This window comes from Miniopterus natalensis, chromosome 1 (genome assembly GCF_054644295.1).
Source record: "Miniopterus natalensis isolate mMinNat1 chromosome 1, mMinNat1.hap1, whole genome shotgun sequence".
NCBI classification, from domain to species: Eukaryota; Metazoa; Chordata; class Mammalia; order Chiroptera; family Miniopteridae; genus Miniopterus; species Miniopterus natalensis.
This window is the reverse complement of record NC_142081.1, coordinates 21627001-21644781: the sequence shown is the minus strand read 5'-3', so window position 1 is coordinate 21644781 and position 17781 is coordinate 21627001. Positions and strand designations below refer to the sequence as shown.

Sequence of the window (17781 nt, the reverse complement as noted above, 5' to 3'; positions counted from 1 at the left end):
CTTTAAAACCTATATTAACGAGCTTTAAACTCGCGGAATGGCTTTTAAAAAGGCATCTCTCGCTGAGTTAAAGCAGTGAGCCTGATTGCTTTAAATCTGAGCTCCGTCTTTCAACGCGCAGCGTTTCCAGTCGCCCTCTCCCCCTCCCCCCTGGAACCCTGAACCGAGTTGCTCTCGAACGTTCGGAAGCCGGCGGAAGACGGGCCTTTTCTCCCTCCCTGTGTGGGCGGCGTCCCCTCTCCCCTGACCCCCTGCGCGTCTCCAGGTCGTCCGTGGGGCGTGGGAAGGGGGGAGACCCCCCCACCCGCCGTCGAAGCCGCCGCGGGAGGCCGGGCTCCGGTGGGGCGGCGCCTGCTCGCCGCGCCCGCTCCAAGCCGACGTCTCCCGCAGGCCGAGATGCAGCTGCTCCTGCTCGTGCCCCTGCTGCTGGCCCCGGCGCCCGGGTCCTCGGTGAGTGCGGCCCTGCCCGGCCCCGGACGACCCTGCTGGGGAGGCGGGTGCCCGCTGGAGTCCCCCACCCCTCGGCGTGGCGACAACCCCAGGAGAGGGCCAAGGGCTAGGAAAATGGGGTGGGAGGAGGCGAGCCCTCAGCCTGAGCTCCTTCGAAAAGAGGTAGGACCTTGGAGCCGGCTCACCCCCAGGGGCCCAGAACTGCTCCCTTGGCTGGGGGTGCAGTTTGCAATTGCAGGAATGGCAACTTCCCAGCACCCCCCCCCCCCCCCTTTAGAAGGTGCTGGGTGTAGCTAATGCTGGAAATCCTGGGGAGGTCTTCCAGGGTGGAAGGAGGGGGGCAATGCTGGCACCAGCCGAGGTGCAGAGAGCTCTCCCCAGGAAAGACCCACAGCCTTGTCCCACCCTCTGTGAGGCAGGCAGGTGAGAGAGAAAGGACAGAAGCTGCTGCCTTGGGGTGGGCAGGGAAACGCTGCTCTGTGGAAATGTGAGTTGAAGATGAGAAGAGCCCTGAAGGGCAGGCAGGGATGGGCATTAGCGGAGGGCAGCCGGCATTCCTCCAAAGCCCCACCGATCCAGCACAAGCCACAGAGCGGTGGGTGGGATAGAGCCTTCCTTTCTCGGGTCCTCTCCACCACCTGCCAGGTTCCCACAGTCAACTTTGCCATGCCATGGTCCTTGCTCCCTAAATGCCACATCTGAGGTCCTTGGGGCAGGCTTCTTCCTGGTACCTGGGTGCATAACAGCCACAGCTCTGTAGGGTTCATGGCACCAGTGTCAAAACCCCAGGATGAAACCCAGAGACACCCACTAAGAGTGTGTGACCCTAAGCAAACCACCAGGCCACCAATTCCTTCAGTTTGGGGAATAATGCCCACCCACAGGTTGCCGTGCAGATGAAATGAGTCAAGGTCCACAAAGTGCCCTGGGTCCTATTAGGTGCTTTCAACCTTAGAAACACCTGAGTAGCCTCCTCCTACGTCCTCAGCAGTGGTGATCTCAGCCGAGGCTGGGACGGTGGGGCTGAGAACTCTCCTGCCCCCTCCTCCACTGTCTGGAGGAGGGTGTGGCTCAGGCTCACTGCTCAGCTGCCCCTGGTTGTGGTTCTAGCTGGGGCAGGATCCACCACACGTTCCCCCAGCAGTTCTTCAGCTGTTCTGGTGCTGATGGGTCAGTTTGAACTGAGTGAATAGAGGATTAAAGAGGAATAAAGCAGAGATATGCCTCCCCCAACCCCTCCCCTGTCGGGGAAGGCTTCCTGAGGCCAGGAACTTCCAGCCCCCTTGCCTCCTACCCGCACGTGCCCTCTCTCTCATACCCTTTCACATCTGTGCACATTGGGCAGCTGGTCCCCTGGGAAAGGGGGCTCTTTGCCCCGGGTGGGAGTTGCAGGAGTGGGTGGGGTGCTGAGAGCAGCAGGAGGCAGGTGAGGACAGGCCAGGGTGAGGGTAGACTGGGCCAGCTCATTCTAGCTTCACACCGTCAGCTTGTGGTTTGGGTAATTATGGGGAAACAAAATGTGCCTGTGCTGCTCGTGGCTGAATGTGCTTTATTTCCTGGAGTAGTGGATGGCACAGCTTCAGGATCTGGCAGGCTAGGTTCCCCAATCCTGCCTGCTGGTGGCCCTGGGCCTCACAGGTGCTGGGAGGGTGAGGCAAGGGGATGTTTGTAAGGCCCTGTGTTCAGGCCAGTTCTCTCCCCACCCCATCTTGGCACCCAGAAAGTGGCTGGGTGGGAGGGGTGCCCCTTGTTACCTCGTCCACACCAGTAAGCCCAGCCCTGGGCAAGGGAAGGGTGGATTTGTTATGGTGGCGGGAACCACAACCTTGGTACTTGAGTTCTGGCTAGGAAAGAATTCAGAGCCAACTATAAGAGAACATTTATTTGTATAAAACCAGAGGTAGAAGAAATGAGCTTAGGAAACAAGTTATGGAGGTAAAAGAAGGGCCCTTGGAGCTTGCCAGTGAGGAAGCTAATGGTAATGTACCTGGTGGGAGGAGGAGTAGGGGCCGTAGGGGAAAGGCTGGCGTGTTCCCTGGAAGGAGAGCGAGCTGGAGCCTCCTTCCTAAGGTTTTTTAAGGGTGGACACTTTAGGGGAGGTCCCAGGGGAAGACCCCAATAGAATATTCAACAGTTTTCCAGGTGTGTCCTTTCAGGGTGTCGGTCTCCACTGATTGATTGGTCAGCACCAGGGCAGGGGTCATTATCCAATGCAGCTGGTCCAGAGGTCAGCCATGGGTTCTCTGGCCTGGTTTTGGTTTTCTGGGTCTGGAGTTGAAATACAACTGAGGCCTAGATGTTATCTCTAGGGAGGAAAGGTCAAGGGGTCCAACCGGCATGACCAGCAATTATGCTAGGGGAGGAAAGTTCACCCAGGAGGCATGGTGTCACCCTGGGGGAAAGGTCCCACCCTACAATTGTCCATCGCTAGTCACCTCAGACTTTCCACCCTGATGACCTTCTGTACCTGTCGTCTTTGCTCTGCTCATGTCTGTGTAACTGCCTACCGCAGATTGTGCTCCAGGAGCAAGACTGACATCCAGACAGGTCTTGGTCAGAGGGTAATTAGTAACCAGACCAAGGCCAGCGGGATGAGAAAGCAGCAGCCCCTGTGGGCAGCTTCTTAGAATGTGGTGAGGAGGCTGTGTGTGTGCGGTGGGGGAGGGACTGGTCGTCCCAGCCTCAACACTCAGCACCTTTAAAACAGGAACCCAACCAAGTGAATTCCAGTTTAAGTTTTATTAAGAGAACACCTTGCTATTCTGGTTCACTGGTTTTCAAAAGCTTGGCCGTTATGTCCCCATTAGAACTGAAGGATAAATACTTTGAAGAGTGAAAGCTAAGACCTTGGTCTGGCTCGCCCGCCCTTCTTCGTTTCGTGTGTGGTTCAGCACATTTAGTGATTTGTTGTGACTCGGGGTTCTGGATCTATTAGAAAGCAAGGGTAACTAGGCGTTTGGCACCAGGGGTGTCAGAGCTGAGCTGTGGGTGAACCGCGGATGCATAAACTCACCCGAGGCCCTGTGAAGTTGCGGGGCGCCCACAGCAGGAGGAAGAGCTTGCTTCCCCACATTAGGGCTCGAGTTCTTTCTAGGGAAAACGGGAATGGCTTTTCCCCCTAGAGATTCTTATGTGGTGATGCCCTAAAATAAAGTCCCCTTCCAGCAAATGGGATGTACTTTCGGTACAACTCTGCCTCCTGGCAAAACAGTGAAGCCAATCTAACACCTGTCCAGCTCCTTAAGACTCATCTGTGTCTCACGTGGTCCCCCCAGTGAGGTAGCTGGGAGCAGAGCCCTGGGGTGTAGCTGACCTGCCGTTGTGTCCACTTGTTCGTGTGCCGCTCCCTCTTTCTGCCTCTCTTCTTATCCGTGCACTGGGGTAATACTACCCAACCACATTGTGCTGTGCAGATGAAATGAGTCAAGGTCCACAAAGTGCCCTAGGTTCTATTAGGTGCCTTCTCCTTCCTCCTCGGCAGTGTGATCCCAGATGGCAGGTTGTTCTGAGGATTAAGTGAGAAAACGTGTGTAGCATGTGAACTTCTGATTGCCAGCTCAGGGTGTCAGATCTTTCTGGTGGGAAATTGTCTCTATCAGGATTATATTCCTGTTATGGAGTCTCAAATTACAGTTCTTCAACAAGAGAGACGTGATCCCTTTCTCAAATACCCAGAGGTCAGTGTCCAGGGTTGTTTGGTCTCACAAAGTCCTCCAGGCTCTAGGATCCTTCTATCTTTGCTTCACTGTTTGAAGCCTCTGTTCCTGAATTACCTGAGATTGTACAAGGCTGCTCCAACTCCAGCCATCACATCTGCTTTCCAACCAACAGGGAGGAGTACAGGAGAAAGAAGGGAAGGACAAATGCACATGCAAGCTATCTCTTAAGGAGATTACTGGGGGCTGCTGCCCAACACATCTCATTGATGAGAATTTACCAATATAGCCACAGTTAGCTGCAGGAAGTCTGGGAAATGAATTTGGGGGCAGGCAGCCTGGTGTCCAGCTAAGAGTCAGGGATTCTCTCACAATGGGAGAAGGGGAATAGATATTGGGGAACTCCTGGGAGTCTGCCCCAGATTGGCAGGAAGAACTCACAACCTCTCCCTCTACCCCTCCTAGGATTAAATTAATTTAATAGGCCAGAACTACAGACCCTTCCAGAAGTGAGGTCACGACCCGGGGCAGAGGCAGGTGCAACGAGACCTGGTGTGGCTTCTCCATTCTAGATCCTGGTGAAGCATGGTGCTGCTTGGGGGGGCGGGGGGGGCGGTGTGTGTGTGTGTGACATTACCTGCACAGGTGGGGCGCCGCCTACCTGAGAACTGCCCTGTTCTTCCTGCCCTTTTATATCTCCCTCCTGGGAAAGTCTGCTCTGCTGACCCAGGGGCTCCCACGCAAGACAGTGTTTGCAGACACCTTGATTGTCCAACCAGACCCTGCACAGACCAGTGGGTAGCATTGTCAGGGGAGCAATTCTTTGCCCTTAGCTTGGTGGTTTCCCCACCATGCCTGGCAAAGAGCTGCTGCTGATGGCTACTTTGAGAGATGTGGCATCCTGCTTTCAGCTCCTTATGGCGAAAGCCAGCTAATTCTGTAAATTATGTTCCGATGTCTGGTGGTGTTACTGAGTCCTAAAGAGCGGGCTCTAGGAGAAAGCACCCCAGACTCCCTGAATGGGTGGGGGAGTGTTGTTTTTAGGTGGGGGCTGGGGTAAGCCTCTTAGTGTCCTTGTGGGGACTGAGTACTGACTCAGGTTCCTGAGCGTGTCTTCTCCTCCAGGCTCCCAAGGTGAGGCGACAGAGTGACACCTGGAGCCCCTGGGGTAACTGGAGCCCCTGCAGCCGGACCTGTGGAGGGGGCATCACCTTCCAGGAGCGCTCCTGCTACTCGCAGAGGTGGGCAGGCTAGAAAGGGCCAGCTTGTTAGGCAGGGCAGGCACAGGGATCAGCTGGGTCCTGGGCCAGGTGTCCGGGGCCAGCACTGGGTCACATGGACAGGACCCACCACCCAATAGATTTGTCCTGGGTGCAGCATGGATGGAGTATTTGAAATCAACGAATTTTCCCATACTTACAGTTGATTTCCACAATCAGCTGTACTTCGGAGGAGCTGGAGCCATGCCTGCTTCATCCACCCGAGTCTCTAGCTCCCAATTCAGTGCAGGCACAGGGCAGGTGCAGTCAATTCCTGCAGAATCAATAATCTTCAGCAATGCTGACCTGTGCAGTTTCTCTGCCTTCAGCCTTCATCAAGTATAGATATTTCCTGCTTTAAGTGCCTTAAGACCTACTATGTGTCCTGTGCTCTGATAGGTGCTATAGAGGGGTGGGCACAAAAGAAGGGGCGATGACACCTTGCCTGTAAGTGGGTTTAAATCACTGTTCCTGTGTCAAGACAAAGGTGAGATACTATTCTAAGCACCTTGTACTCATTTACTCCTTAAGTGGCAGAATAACCTTACCAGGTGGGGATATGTTACATACTATTTTATCTCCAAGAGCAGAACTGGGCGCTTTTATGGAAACTTACCTTCAGATCAGAGTGGCCCCTGAGTTAGACCAACTCCAGGATGATTCAGCTCTGAATCTCCTCCCAAATACAAACTTCTCCCAAATAGTGCACTTGCTAAGGGGATTTATGTGTGGACACTGCCCCTCCACTCCCCCACATTGATTTGCTACCTCTCTGGCCCACAGAGGAGTCCCACAGAGGCCAGGGGGCCTGTGGCAGAGCCCCAGGAGGGTTGGGGATGTTGGGTTACAGGTGGGGGCTTCCGATGCTCTTGTCCCGCAGGAGAGATGGGGGCTCCAGCTGTGTGGGCCCCACTCGCAGACACCGCTCTTGCCACATTGAGGTAAGTGACAGCTCCCTGGAGCAGCCCAAAGCCCTGGCCCCTGGAGGGGAGCCCAGGACCATGCTACCTCCTGAGGCACAGCAGGGGTTGAGGGGAACAGGACCCTATCCCCCCAGAACCATTGGGGCCGGCAGACCCCAGAGGTTGCCTCACTTTCCCCTCCCTCGCCCCTCTGCCCCCGCAGAGCTGCCCCGAAGGTGCCCGAGACTTCAGGGCGGAGCAGTGCTCGGAGTTTGACAGCCACGAGTTCCAGGGCCGGAGGTACAAGTGGCTGCCCTACTACGGGGGTGAGTGAGGTGGTCTCGTGGGTGGCACTGCCATCCTGCCCTGCGCCTGTACATTCCTATGCTCGTCCCACCTTTTTGGGATCCCTTTTACACATTGACTTTTCATTTCACATCGCTTATTATCGTAGTGTAGCCGCTTTGTCTACCACATTTTGAAAATTCCCGAGCACCCCCAGTGTGTGCCCATCATGACACAGCAGCGGCGGTTACCTCGAGGACTTTCCATCTTTTTCCCTGCTGTACATGTTCAAACAAAGTGTGGCTGTGGCCCTGCCCTTTTGAGTCCTGTTTTTGCTGATCCTGAAGCATTCCTTGAGGGGCAGAGGCCATGGTGAGAAGGGACAGTGCCGAGTTTGGCAGGAGCCCATGATCTCAGGGTCGCTAGGCTGGGCTGCTCTGGGTAACTTTGAGGAGGGTATATGTAGGTTAATTTTTAGAGCAATACAGTTCAAGAAAACAACAACAACACACTAACGTGTATGTAATTACAACAATTCAGAGTCAGAAGACACCTTAGGATAATTCTCCTGAGTGTTAGCTTTCACTGCTAACTGCAGATCACTCCTGGAAACTATGGCCCTCCGGGTTCCAAGTCTCTGAACATTTATCTCCTGTGTGTGCTTTGTGGGGGAAGGTGGGTCTTGGCCAGAGGGGGTGTCCCCAGTGGGGACCGTTGGCATTCATTGCTCCTCCTAAATTCTGAGATAAGCATATGTTGAAAATACAGTAAATATACCCATATTATAGAAACACAGAAAAGTTTAAAAAGGGTTGCAGAGGGATGCTTTCTTTATTGTGGAGGTGATTACAATCCTATTAGCATTTTTGGGGCTGTTTAAACAATGTGTATATAATATTTAGATAAAAATTAAAACAAGAAAAAAAAAGACCTTAACTTCACCTTGTTCACCCCACCTCTTTCATAGGATCACTGCTAGCATTTCATTCTGGCTCTTTTCACATTATTTTCTCTATATGTTTACATATTTGTAATTATGACATTGTACCGTTTTGCATTGTGTTATAAGCGTCCTCCTACATTACTATATAGTCTTCATAACTTTTTTAATCGTCACCCAAGGATATGTTTTTACTGATTTTAGAGAGAGAGGAAAGGGTGGGGGGAGAGAGAGAAACATCGATGTAAGAGAAAAACACTGGCTGCCTCCCATACACGCCTCAACCAGGGATTGAACCCACAACCTAGGTATGTGCCCTGACTGGGAATTGACCCACAACCTTTTGGTGTATAGGACGATGCTCCAACCAACTGAGCCACCCGGCTAGGGCAAGTCTTCATAATTTTTAACAGCATTGTTAACATGCATAACATTCTATTGATAGGTCATTTACTGAAAGAGTCATTGATTATGAACACATGGGTTACTGTAGGTAATGCTGAAACAGACCTCTTCCAGTGTCTAGTGTTTCTTCACTGGGATTTCCCTTGGACTTGAGCCCCAGAAATACAGCAGTTTTGTGGAGAACATCCCTTCTCCCTGGGATGGGGGTGGGACTCTGAGCCACTTGTGTGTTGGGAGGCTGCTGCAAGGGCTTTCTCTCTCCCCCTTTGTGTGCTTCTGGCCCTGCCCACGCTCCACTGTGGCTAGGATAGGCCTTGAACCTAACTAGGATCTCAGTTTTCCCCTTTTGCCTGCCCCAGCCCCAAACAAGTGTGAGCTGACCTGCATCCCCAAAGGGGAGAGCTTCTACTACAAGCACAGGGAGGCCGTGGTAGATGGGACGCCCTGCGAGCCTGGCAAACTGGATGTCTGTGTGGATGGCATCTGTCGGGTGAGTGTCCCCCCACCTCCTAGCTGGCCATGGCCCTCGTGAGCTTGATGTCTTCTCAAGACTAGCTTTTAAGCTGCCTTTCATCACAGATGCCCTGTGACCCTCTTACCTTTGCCCTATGAAAACTAGCGCCACAATAAGAGCAGTCCTCTGGGTGCCAAGTTACAGAACCCAACTGAAACTGACTTTTAAAAAAGCCATCAAGGGATGGGCTGGCTGGCTGCAGGTGTCTGAATGATGCCGCTGGAAATCTCTCCTTGACTTTTGTCTTTCCTCTCCTGCGGCTCTGCATTAGGATTAGGCAGGTTCCTCCCGTGAGGTGTGAAGATGGCCCCAGCAGCTCCTGGCTTCATCTGTCCCAGCCTGGCAACTCCCTGGGAAAGGGTGCCCCATTGCCAGGAGTTTTAGTGACCTAGGTTGCCTCTGATTTGTTTTAACTTGGAGCTCCCCTCAACCACCCTCTTTGAGCAAGGCTTACAGCCCACTGATTTGCCCAAACCCACTGTTGGGGAGCTCTGTCCAAGGAGGTGGTCCCCAAAGGAAATGAAGTGTTATTGCTAGAGAAGGGGAGATGGGTGCTGAGCAGGGAAAAGAGATGGCTTGTCAGCCACAGGCCAGATCCAAGTTTTACTCAGCCCCTTGATATTTCTAAGCTTCCTGGGTCGTCTGAGAGGTTTTTCAAATTGTTGCAAATCTCCAGAAAAATTTCCAATGTATTTATTGAAAAACATTCACATATATGTGGACCCACACACTTCAAACCCATGTTGTTCAAGGGTCAACTGTAGTTACTGTTCCTCCCTGACCTGGGCAGGCACCCAGGGATCGAATCATGGTGTGTTGGTGACTCCCTCTGGTCCCGTCCCTCCTTCATCTCTGCCTGGCAGGTTGTCGGCTGTGACCACATGCTAGATTCATCAAAGCAGGAGGACAAGTGTCTGCAGTGTGGGGGTGATGGCACAACCTGCTACCCTGTCACCGGCACCTTTGATGTCAGTGACCTCAGCAGAGGTGGGGGTCCTCCACAGACAGTTGTGACAAGGGTCTGTTGTCTGTCCCTTCCTTGTTTGTCTCCTGCTCTGGCTCACAGTGGTCATGGCACTGGGAGGGTCTGATCTGGTGCTCAGGCCATGCCTAAAAGTCCCAAGATCATGGCCCAGGGTGCAGGCCCAACCCTTTCACAGGAGCCCGTGGGCCCATGATAGTTACGACCTCTGCCCACTCATCCATTGTAATCTTATGCTGCTGCCACCTAAATGCCCTTCCTTGTCCCTGCCCGGTTTGCCCTTCCCCATCAGTTTGGGTGCTGGAGCCTGCCTACCCCCTGGCCTTTGTAGTGCTATTTCCTCTTGGGGATCACTGTTCCCTGGGCAGCCCAGCCCTGTGGTCTCCTACTTGCCCTTCCCTGACCCCATCTGTGCTGCTGAGCACTTGGCGTCCTCCGGGCCAACTCCTCCCTATGGCTTGAGTGGTCCTAGAGTCTCTCCACTTCCACAGGCTACAACCAGATCCTCATCGTTCCTGTGGGGGCCACCAGCATCCGCATCGAGGAGGTGGCTGCCAGCAGGAATTTCCTGGGTGAGGACAGTTTGGGTCTGGGGGAGTTGGGAGCTGCAGCAGGGAAGCTGGTGGCCCTGGCAGCTAACCAGGGGGTTCACCTTGCACAGCGGTGAAGAGCATTCAGGGGGAGTACTACCTCAATGGGCACTGGACCATCGAGGCTGCCCACACCCTGCCCGTGGCCAGCACCATCCTGCACTATGAGCGCGGTGCTGAGGGGGATCTAGCACCTGAGCAGCTCCATGCCCGAGGCCCCACCTCGGAGCCCCTGGTCATTGAGGTGAGCAGGGCTGGCAAGAGAGACCTCTGGGTTGGAGGGGGCACCTGGTCCCCTAGAGACCATGGCAGGTACCTTGGGCCTGGGCCAGCAAGAGGGCTGTGGGAATGAGGTGGAGGGGGGTAGCTGTTGGTGACAGGCCTCAATGAGGACCCACCCTCCCCTCTGCCACCGCAGCTCATCAGCCAGGAGTCCAGCCCTGGCGTGCGCTACGAGTACTACCTGCCCCTGAGCACCCCTAGGCCCAGCTTCAGCTGGAGCCATGGCTCCTGGAGTGACTGCAGTGCGGAGTGTGGCAAAGGTGAGGGCCCAGGGGAGGGGGCGGTCCTCTCCTCAAGCTCCAGTTCTCCGGGGCAGGTGGACATCTGCAGGTCAAGGAGGTCACCTTGGGGAAACTCAGGGGTCGGGGGACTCCACAAAGGGCCCCTACCTAAGCTGGGAGAACCAGAGAGGGCTTCCCCAAGAGCATGGCATCTCATAGGAGAAGGTGCTCTATGGGCAGTAGACGCCGAGCCTGAAGCCGATGATGGGCTGTCAAAGCGGGGCTTGGTCACTCACATAAAACTCTGAGCCTCAGTTTCCTCGTCTGTAAATTGGAGATGATGATGGCATTTACCCCAGAGGTCATCTGAGGCTCAGTCAAGGCGACTAGTATGGTGCCTGGCCCAGAGAGGGTGTTTGGTGAGTGTTGACTCACCAGCTCCCACCATGGCCGGGCCTCTGCAGGTTACCAGTCCCGCCCAGTGTTTTGCACCATTGACAATGAGGTCTACCCTGACCACATGTGCCAGCACCAGCCACGGCCAGCAACTCACCGCCCCTGCAGCCTTCACCCCTGCCCGCAGACCAAGCGGTGAGGCCCTTGCCAGCCCCCTCCACTCACGGTGGGGCCCAAGCACTGGGGTGGGAGGGATTGGGGTGCCTGGGCTGCTTTACATGTTGAGCAAAGAGGGTGGGTGACCTAGGGATCCCCACAGCTGTGGCTGGAGTGGGGATGGAGGCAACTGTCACTTGAGGAGACAGTGGAGGAGCCTAAGCCAGACGCCTGGGGCTCGCCTGACCACCCTGTGTGCACACAGTGCCCAGAGCATCCAGGCTGATGGCAGGAGGAAAGGTACTAGAGGTCCTGTCTGTCTGAGCTGGCAGGGGCTTGGCTTGGCAGATGCCCAGGAGTGGGCCAGGGATTGGACCAAAGGGCCTGAGGCACCTGCAGTGCCTTTGTTTGTACCTGCACCTGCCCAGAGTGTGGTGCCTTGCCGGAGCCCACGTGTGTGGGAACAGGTAATCTGCAGGCCGCAGGCTTCCTGCAGGGCTGCTACAACCCTTCCACCCTCGTGCCTGGGTGGCAGCTGGCCTCTCAGGATGGTGGTGGTTTGGCTTTGCATGTGTTGTGGAGGTTGCCCTTTCCTCTGGGTCCTTGTGCCCCAGGGCCAGGTAGGGCCACTCCACACATGGGTGAGCACAGCTCCTCTGGGATTATCCCCCTGGGAGATGCCCTCAACCAAGGTCAGGCCCTGAGAGAATGAAGTCTGGGACCTGGTGGGAAGGCGACAGAGAGATGGAGGTGAGGACAGGAAAGTTGAAAGGGAGGCAGCTGGGTTCTGTGTTGCAGGGCCAGCACATAACATGGTAGTGGGAGATGGTGAGAGGTCCCAGGTATTGGCCTTTGTCAGAGCTCTCTGCCCCCCAGCTGCACAGGCCTGGATGGTCAGAGGATGGGTCCAGTGGGGGGTCTCCAGTCCACTCCTGTGTGAGAGCTGGCGCCCCCTTGGGCCTGGGCTTCGGCCCCCTGCTGCTGGGCCAGCCTTACCAATTCCTGCTCTCTGCCAGCTGGAAGACAGGGCCCTGGACACCCTGCTCAGCCTCCTGCGGAGGTGGCTCCCAGTCCCGCTCCGTCTACTGTGTCTGGTCCGATGGGGCTGGCAGCCAGGAGGCTATGGAGGAGGCCCAGTGTGCAGGCCTGCCTGGGAAACCCGCTACCACCCAGGCCTGCAACCTGCAGCGCTGTGCAGCCTGGCGCGAGGAGCCCTGGGGAGAGGTGAGGCCAGGCCAGGCAGGGGTGGGGTGGAAATCAGAAGCTAGGTCTTGGGTCTAGGGCAGGGCTGGGAGGTTTGTTCTTTGCTGAGGAAACAGATCATGGGAGATAAAGTGACCTGCTAGGTGGGCTTGGAAGCAGTGGCCAAGGCTGGGACAGAGAGCGGGGGCTTGGACTTCTGCTGTAGTGCTCTTCCTCCTCGAGGGTCCCAGGCAGGGTGGGAGAAGCTTTGCCTTGGTAGGAAGAAGCAGCTGGACATGTTGTTTGGGGGCAAGGGAGGGGCTTGCACTTCCGACACCTACGTAAGTTGAAGTTGTAGATGAAGGAAGGTGGAAAACGCACCTCAGCCTGGTGTCAGTATCCATGGCTCAGGCTGTGTGACCTCAGGGGAGTGACTCGGCCTCTTTGGGCCTGGGAGCTGGACATGGGCAGTAGGGTGCTGTCCACCCTCCATGCTGGGCCTGTGGGCCTCCAGCTCTGGGACCCAGCATGGCTTCTCAGACAACCTCCTGCTGACGGCCTGGTCCTTACAGTGTTCTGTCAGCTGCGGTGCTGGGGTCCGGAGGAGAAGCGTCACTTGCCGGGGTGATGAGGGGTCTCTGCTCCATGCAGCAGCGTGCTCCTTTGAGGACCAGCCACCTCTCACTGAGCCGTGTGTGCATGATGACTGTCCCCGCCCCAATGACCAGGCCTGGCATGTGGGCGCCTGGGGTCTAGTGAGTACTTGCCCCTCATGCCTGCCCCGCCCCCGGTACCTGCCGCCCAATCCTGGTCCCTTGGTCTCTGGCAGGCGGCTGCACTTGTGCCCATCCTTGGGCCTGACATGTATTATCAGGCACCTTCCCCCTCCCTCTCTCCTTCCCTCCCTCCCTTGTGGGTGCCCTTCTCCCCACTTGCACTCTCAGGGGTTCTCTCCCTGTGCGTGGTGCTCGCTCCTGGTGCCTGCTGCTTGTTCCCTGTGTGTGGTGCTCGCTCTATATACGTTGTGTTCTCTCTCCTCATCCCACGCGCCCTAGTGCTCCAAGAGCTGCAGCTCAGGCACGCGGAGACGGCAGGTCGTCTGTGCCATTGGGCCAACCAGCCACTGTAGGAGCCTGCAGCTGTGGAAGCCTGCAGAGGTGGAGCCCTGTAACACGCAGCCCTGCCATCTTCCTCCCGGTAAGGACAGGGTGGAGCCTGGCCAGACCTCTTTCCCACCACAAATCTAGCCAGCATGTTCTGCCTCTGGGCCTTTGTCTGAGTCAGCCCCTGGAAAACTCTCCTCTTACATCTCCCTCTACTGAAGCCTTTGCCACCCATAAAGTGCAGCTCTGCAACGTCCTGAGCCAGCCGTGATCCCTTTGCCCACCCCCACAACTCTGTAACTGCTGTCTCTCTTAGGTTAGTTTCCTTGTGCTGCAGTGCTTGTCTCTGGCTTGTAAGGCCTACTAGTTATAAACTTCTTGAGGACAAGGTCTCTGACTCCCTTATTCCTGTTTATACCCCCCATAGCACTTTGCTGGCATGATAGGTACTCAGTGTTTGTTGAATGACTGAATGAGTGCAGTGGGGGGAGATGGTCCAGGGAAGATTATCCTTACACACTGCTTCTATCTGTCTCCCACTTTCTCCTCCCCCCATTCCCACTGGGAAAGAGGGTGTCCCAGGCATGAGGAGCTGCAGGAGGAAGGGCACAGAGGCCAGCACTTGCTTGGCGTGAGGATGTGATATCAAGGAAAGTGTGGGTTGGGCTAGGGTGCGGGGGTGGCCTTCTGATACTGTAGAGAAGTGTGTATGGCCCTGACATACTAGTGGTGGGGCCCTGTGCGCTGTGATGGGGAGCCGTAGGATTCTGTGGAGGCACATGGCAAGGTGGCCAAGAACCGGTCACCTACCAACCATGTGGCCCTGGGCAACTGCCCCGCCTCTCTGATTCTTGGTTTGTCCAGTGGGGTTAGTAAGAGTGACCTCCCAGGCTTGTTGTGAGCTGCTTGGCACAATGCCTGAGTAATGCTCGAGAAGCAAAGCACGGACAGGGGTGGTGGCGAGGCTGAGGGGCCTGGGCCAGGCTCCACGGCGCCTTGGCCTGGCCCTCATGATGCATGAGCAGGAGGCTCCTCAGGCTCCTATGAGTCCAGTCGCTAGAGCCACTTGGTGTCCCGGGGCCCTGGATGCTGTCCTGGAAGAGGCAGCCCTGAGCCTCCCCAGAGAGGCATTCACATAGGCAGAAGGGAAGGAAACGGAGAGAGAATTTCAGGGCAGGCTAAGTTAAAGAAATGACTTCCACAGTGATTTTTAGTTATAAAAATAAGGTATGCTCATTGTGGAAAATCTGGAGAAATTAGAGAACTAGAGAAACTTAAATTGCCTTCGATCTAATCCAGGAGTGACTTAGTGTTCTTCCTAGTGATGTGTGTGTGGTTTTGTATCTGTTTTCTCCCTTTAATGCCATTTGGTTTGTGACCATTTTCCAGTCTCATGATTTCTAGGAGCTTCATAGATGCTCATGATGGGTGAGAATTGAGAACTGTGGTGGCTCCTGGGGGTTCAGGTACTGTAACTAATGCTGTAGTGCCTCCCGGTGGATGCCCAGGAGGAAGGGCTGGGGGTCAAAGGAGGAGGCCCCTTGAGGGGTGGGTGTCCCAGTGGACACCAGGGCAACCCCTGCTTCCACCCCTTTCTAGACTCTAGAGCAGCGCTCGCCAATAGAAATAGAACTCCGGCCACAGATGGCATTTAAAATGTTCTGAGAGCCACATTAAAAAAATAAAAAGAAACAAGTGAATTTATACTTAATACTATATTTAATTTAACCCAATACTATATTTTTAAACATGCAGTTGATATAAAAATTATGAATAGGACATTTTGCATTCTTTTTGCACAAGATTTGTTTTACAAATCTTCAGAATCCAATATATAATTTATACTTAAGCACAGCTCCATTCGGATGTTAACATTTCACTGGCATATGTGATTAATATTTAGATTTCATAAAATGTACAGTTGACAGAGTAGATTGACTACCCAAGTTGTTCCAGACACACTGAGGTGTTTTCCTAGAAATGAATCAAGTGTCAGTATTTAAATTTAAAATTAATCCTAATTAAAGAATGTAAAACTCGGTTTCCCGACCACTCTGGTCACATTCCAAGTGCTCACTCAGTACCTCTGCCCTCAGCCCAGGGTGGGAGGGTGGTGACGGGAGGTCTGTACAGGTCAGTGCTCTTAGGGCTGGGGCGATGCTGAGGGCTGCGGATGAAATGTGTCTCATGGGGCCCAGGGGAGCCACTGAACGTTTTGGAGCCAGGCGGTGACAACAGGAAAGCTATTTAGGAGAACAAATTAGGCACCTGCCTGAGGGGTCATCAAACTGAAGGGGCGACAGCTGGGAAGCAGGAGCCTGGTGGGGAGCAGGCAGCGGAAATTCAAGTGCTAGAAAGAGCAATAGAAATGAAGGGACAGGCCCAGCAGAGCCTGATGCCCAGAGGGTGTGTGGGAGAGCGTCCTGGACTCTAAGGGGAGCCTGAAAAGGTGGCTGAGAAGAGTCACACAGGGGGAGCCAGAGGCAGGGTGGGCTTGGCAGAAAGGTGCCTCTGGTGGCGAGGTGGCAGGGGTACAGCAGGCTGGCTGGGGACTGCGAAGCAGGGCCTGAGAGAATGTGGGCAGGGGGTGACAGAACTGGGGGGAGGATTTGAGTCTGGAGAGAGGTTTTGGCTTGGATAGGATAGGTAAGAAAATGAAAACAAAGACTTTACTGATAACTACTGAAGTCTTCCAACCCTAAATTATTATTTTGTAAATATTCCCTGGGGACTGGCAAGATGCAGTCCATATGGGAATGGAATTTTCACTTATTTTTTTTTATAATTTTCTTCCAATTATGTAGCAGTGTGCTTATTGTGGAAAATTTGAGAAATGCTAACAAATAGAAGGGAGGACACCTCCCACCCCCCCATCCCACCCAACACAGACACACACGTGCGCACGCGCACATGAGCACTCGCACACACACACGCAAAGCACAGCTACCATGGCTTCCACTATGAGCATTTGGACTATGTTCTATGTCTTATTTTATTCATCATTTTTAAAAATTTCTGTTGCCTTAATTTTCTTTACTCAGCCTTTTGCATTTTTCTGCAACATTTTATGATGAAAAATATTTTGAATAACTGTTGTGGCGATTAAATATAATATACCATTAACATTCACTCATTGTAATGGTATAAGTCATGATTTTTAGTAAATTTACCCCGCTGGACAACAAGGCAAGGACAAATTTTAAATATAGGAATGTTGAGCTGCATAGTGAGGAGCCGGGTACCTGCCTTCTAAATTCTATAATGAGTATTTTGTTATATTTACTTTTTCATTATTTTCTTTCTACCCTTTCCTCTATCAATCCAATTACATTTAATATGGAATCTTTTTATTGAGGTAAAATTCACGTAAAGTATGGTTAAACATTTCAAAGCGGTTAAGCTGTTTCAGAGTGAACAGCTTGGTGCCATTTCGTGGCAGCACAGAGTTGAACAGGCACCAGCTGCCCTAGTCTCAGGAGCTTTCATCACCCCTGAGAGCACCATGGGCCCGCTGAGTCACGGCTCCCCGGGAACCCTCACCCCTTCCCGGTGCCCGATCTGCTTCCTGTCTTTCTGGATTTGCCTGTTCTGGACCTTACCACAGAAAAGGGTCAGTAGACCTTTTGTGACTGGCTCCTTTCACTTAGCAGAATGTGCCTGAGGTTGACCAGGCTGTGGCATGCCCCAGCACGCCAGTGTTTTCGTTGCTGCCGGCAGTATTGCAGATGCCCCCCGCTCCCCCCTTTGCCTCTCTGCACCCAGCCCCTGCCCCACTCCAGACCTTCACTGCACTTTTGTCTGTCCTTGGGCTACGCATGTATGCATAGAAGCTCTTCGGGGAATCTCTCCCCGCCCCAGCCCTCCCCCAGCACCGTTACTCTTTGGCTGCTATATGGACATACCGGCGTTTGCCCATTCATCTGCTGATGGATACTTGGGTTAGTCCCACCTTTGGCTGTGTGGGATAGTGCTGCCATAAACATTCACGTCCAAGTTTCTGTGTGGACGAAGGTTTTTCATTTCTCTTGGGTGGTATGTACCTAGGAGTGGAATTGATGGGCCGTGTGGTAATTCCAACGTTTAATTTTTTGAGGACCTGCCAGACTGTTTCCACAGTGGCTGCACTGTCTTGCCGTCCCACCAGCCGTGAGGACAGTTCCAGTCTGTCCGCATCCTCAGCAACACTTATGATTCAGATGTTTCGATTAGAGCCATCCTGTGGGTGCAAAGTGGTATCTCATGACTGTGTTTAGCGTTGCCTTCGTGACCGATGAGGTCCAACATCATCTCATGGCCTTGTTGGCCATTTGTATGTCGTCTTTGGAAAAATGCCTCTTCAAGTTCTTTGCTTATTTTTAAATTGGATTATTTGTTCTTTTGTCAATCCAATTTTTAAAAGTTGTGTGACTTTTGGATTTTTGTAGTTGGGATCAAACATAGATGCTAATTTTATATCTG

At 53.7% G+C, this 17781-nt stretch overlaps 1 protein-coding gene across 2 annotated transcripts in view; it reads left to right on the top strand.

Moving 5' to 3' along the window:
• Positions 1-396: 396 nt before the first annotated feature.
• The window catches only part of PAPLN (papilin, proteoglycan like sulfated glycoprotein), a 31850-nt gene continuing 14465 nt past the window's right edge, over positions 397-17781 (top strand). Inside the window, exons 1-13 of one of the 2 annotated variants that reach the window (XM_087819322.1) lie at positions 397-450; positions 5232-5347; positions 6246-6306; positions 6491-6593; positions 8257-8387; positions 9275-9398; positions 9885-9965; positions 10055-10227; positions 10402-10525; positions 10951-11077; positions 12055-12262; positions 12793-12975; positions 13276-13417. In XM_087819322.1, the coding sequence (XP_087675448.1) occupies positions 397-450; positions 5232-5347; positions 6246-6306; positions 6491-6593; positions 8257-8387; positions 9275-9398; positions 9885-9965; positions 10055-10227; positions 10402-10525; positions 10951-11077; positions 12055-12262; positions 12793-12975; positions 13276-13417 (1627 nt within the window). The remainder of the gene's footprint in view (positions 451-5231; positions 5348-6245; positions 6307-6490; positions 6594-8256; positions 8388-9274; positions 9399-9884; positions 9966-10054; positions 10228-10401; positions 10526-10950; positions 11078-12054; positions 12263-12792; positions 12976-13275; positions 13418-17781) is intronic. The other variant, XM_016208160.2, reaches the window with a different exon arrangement.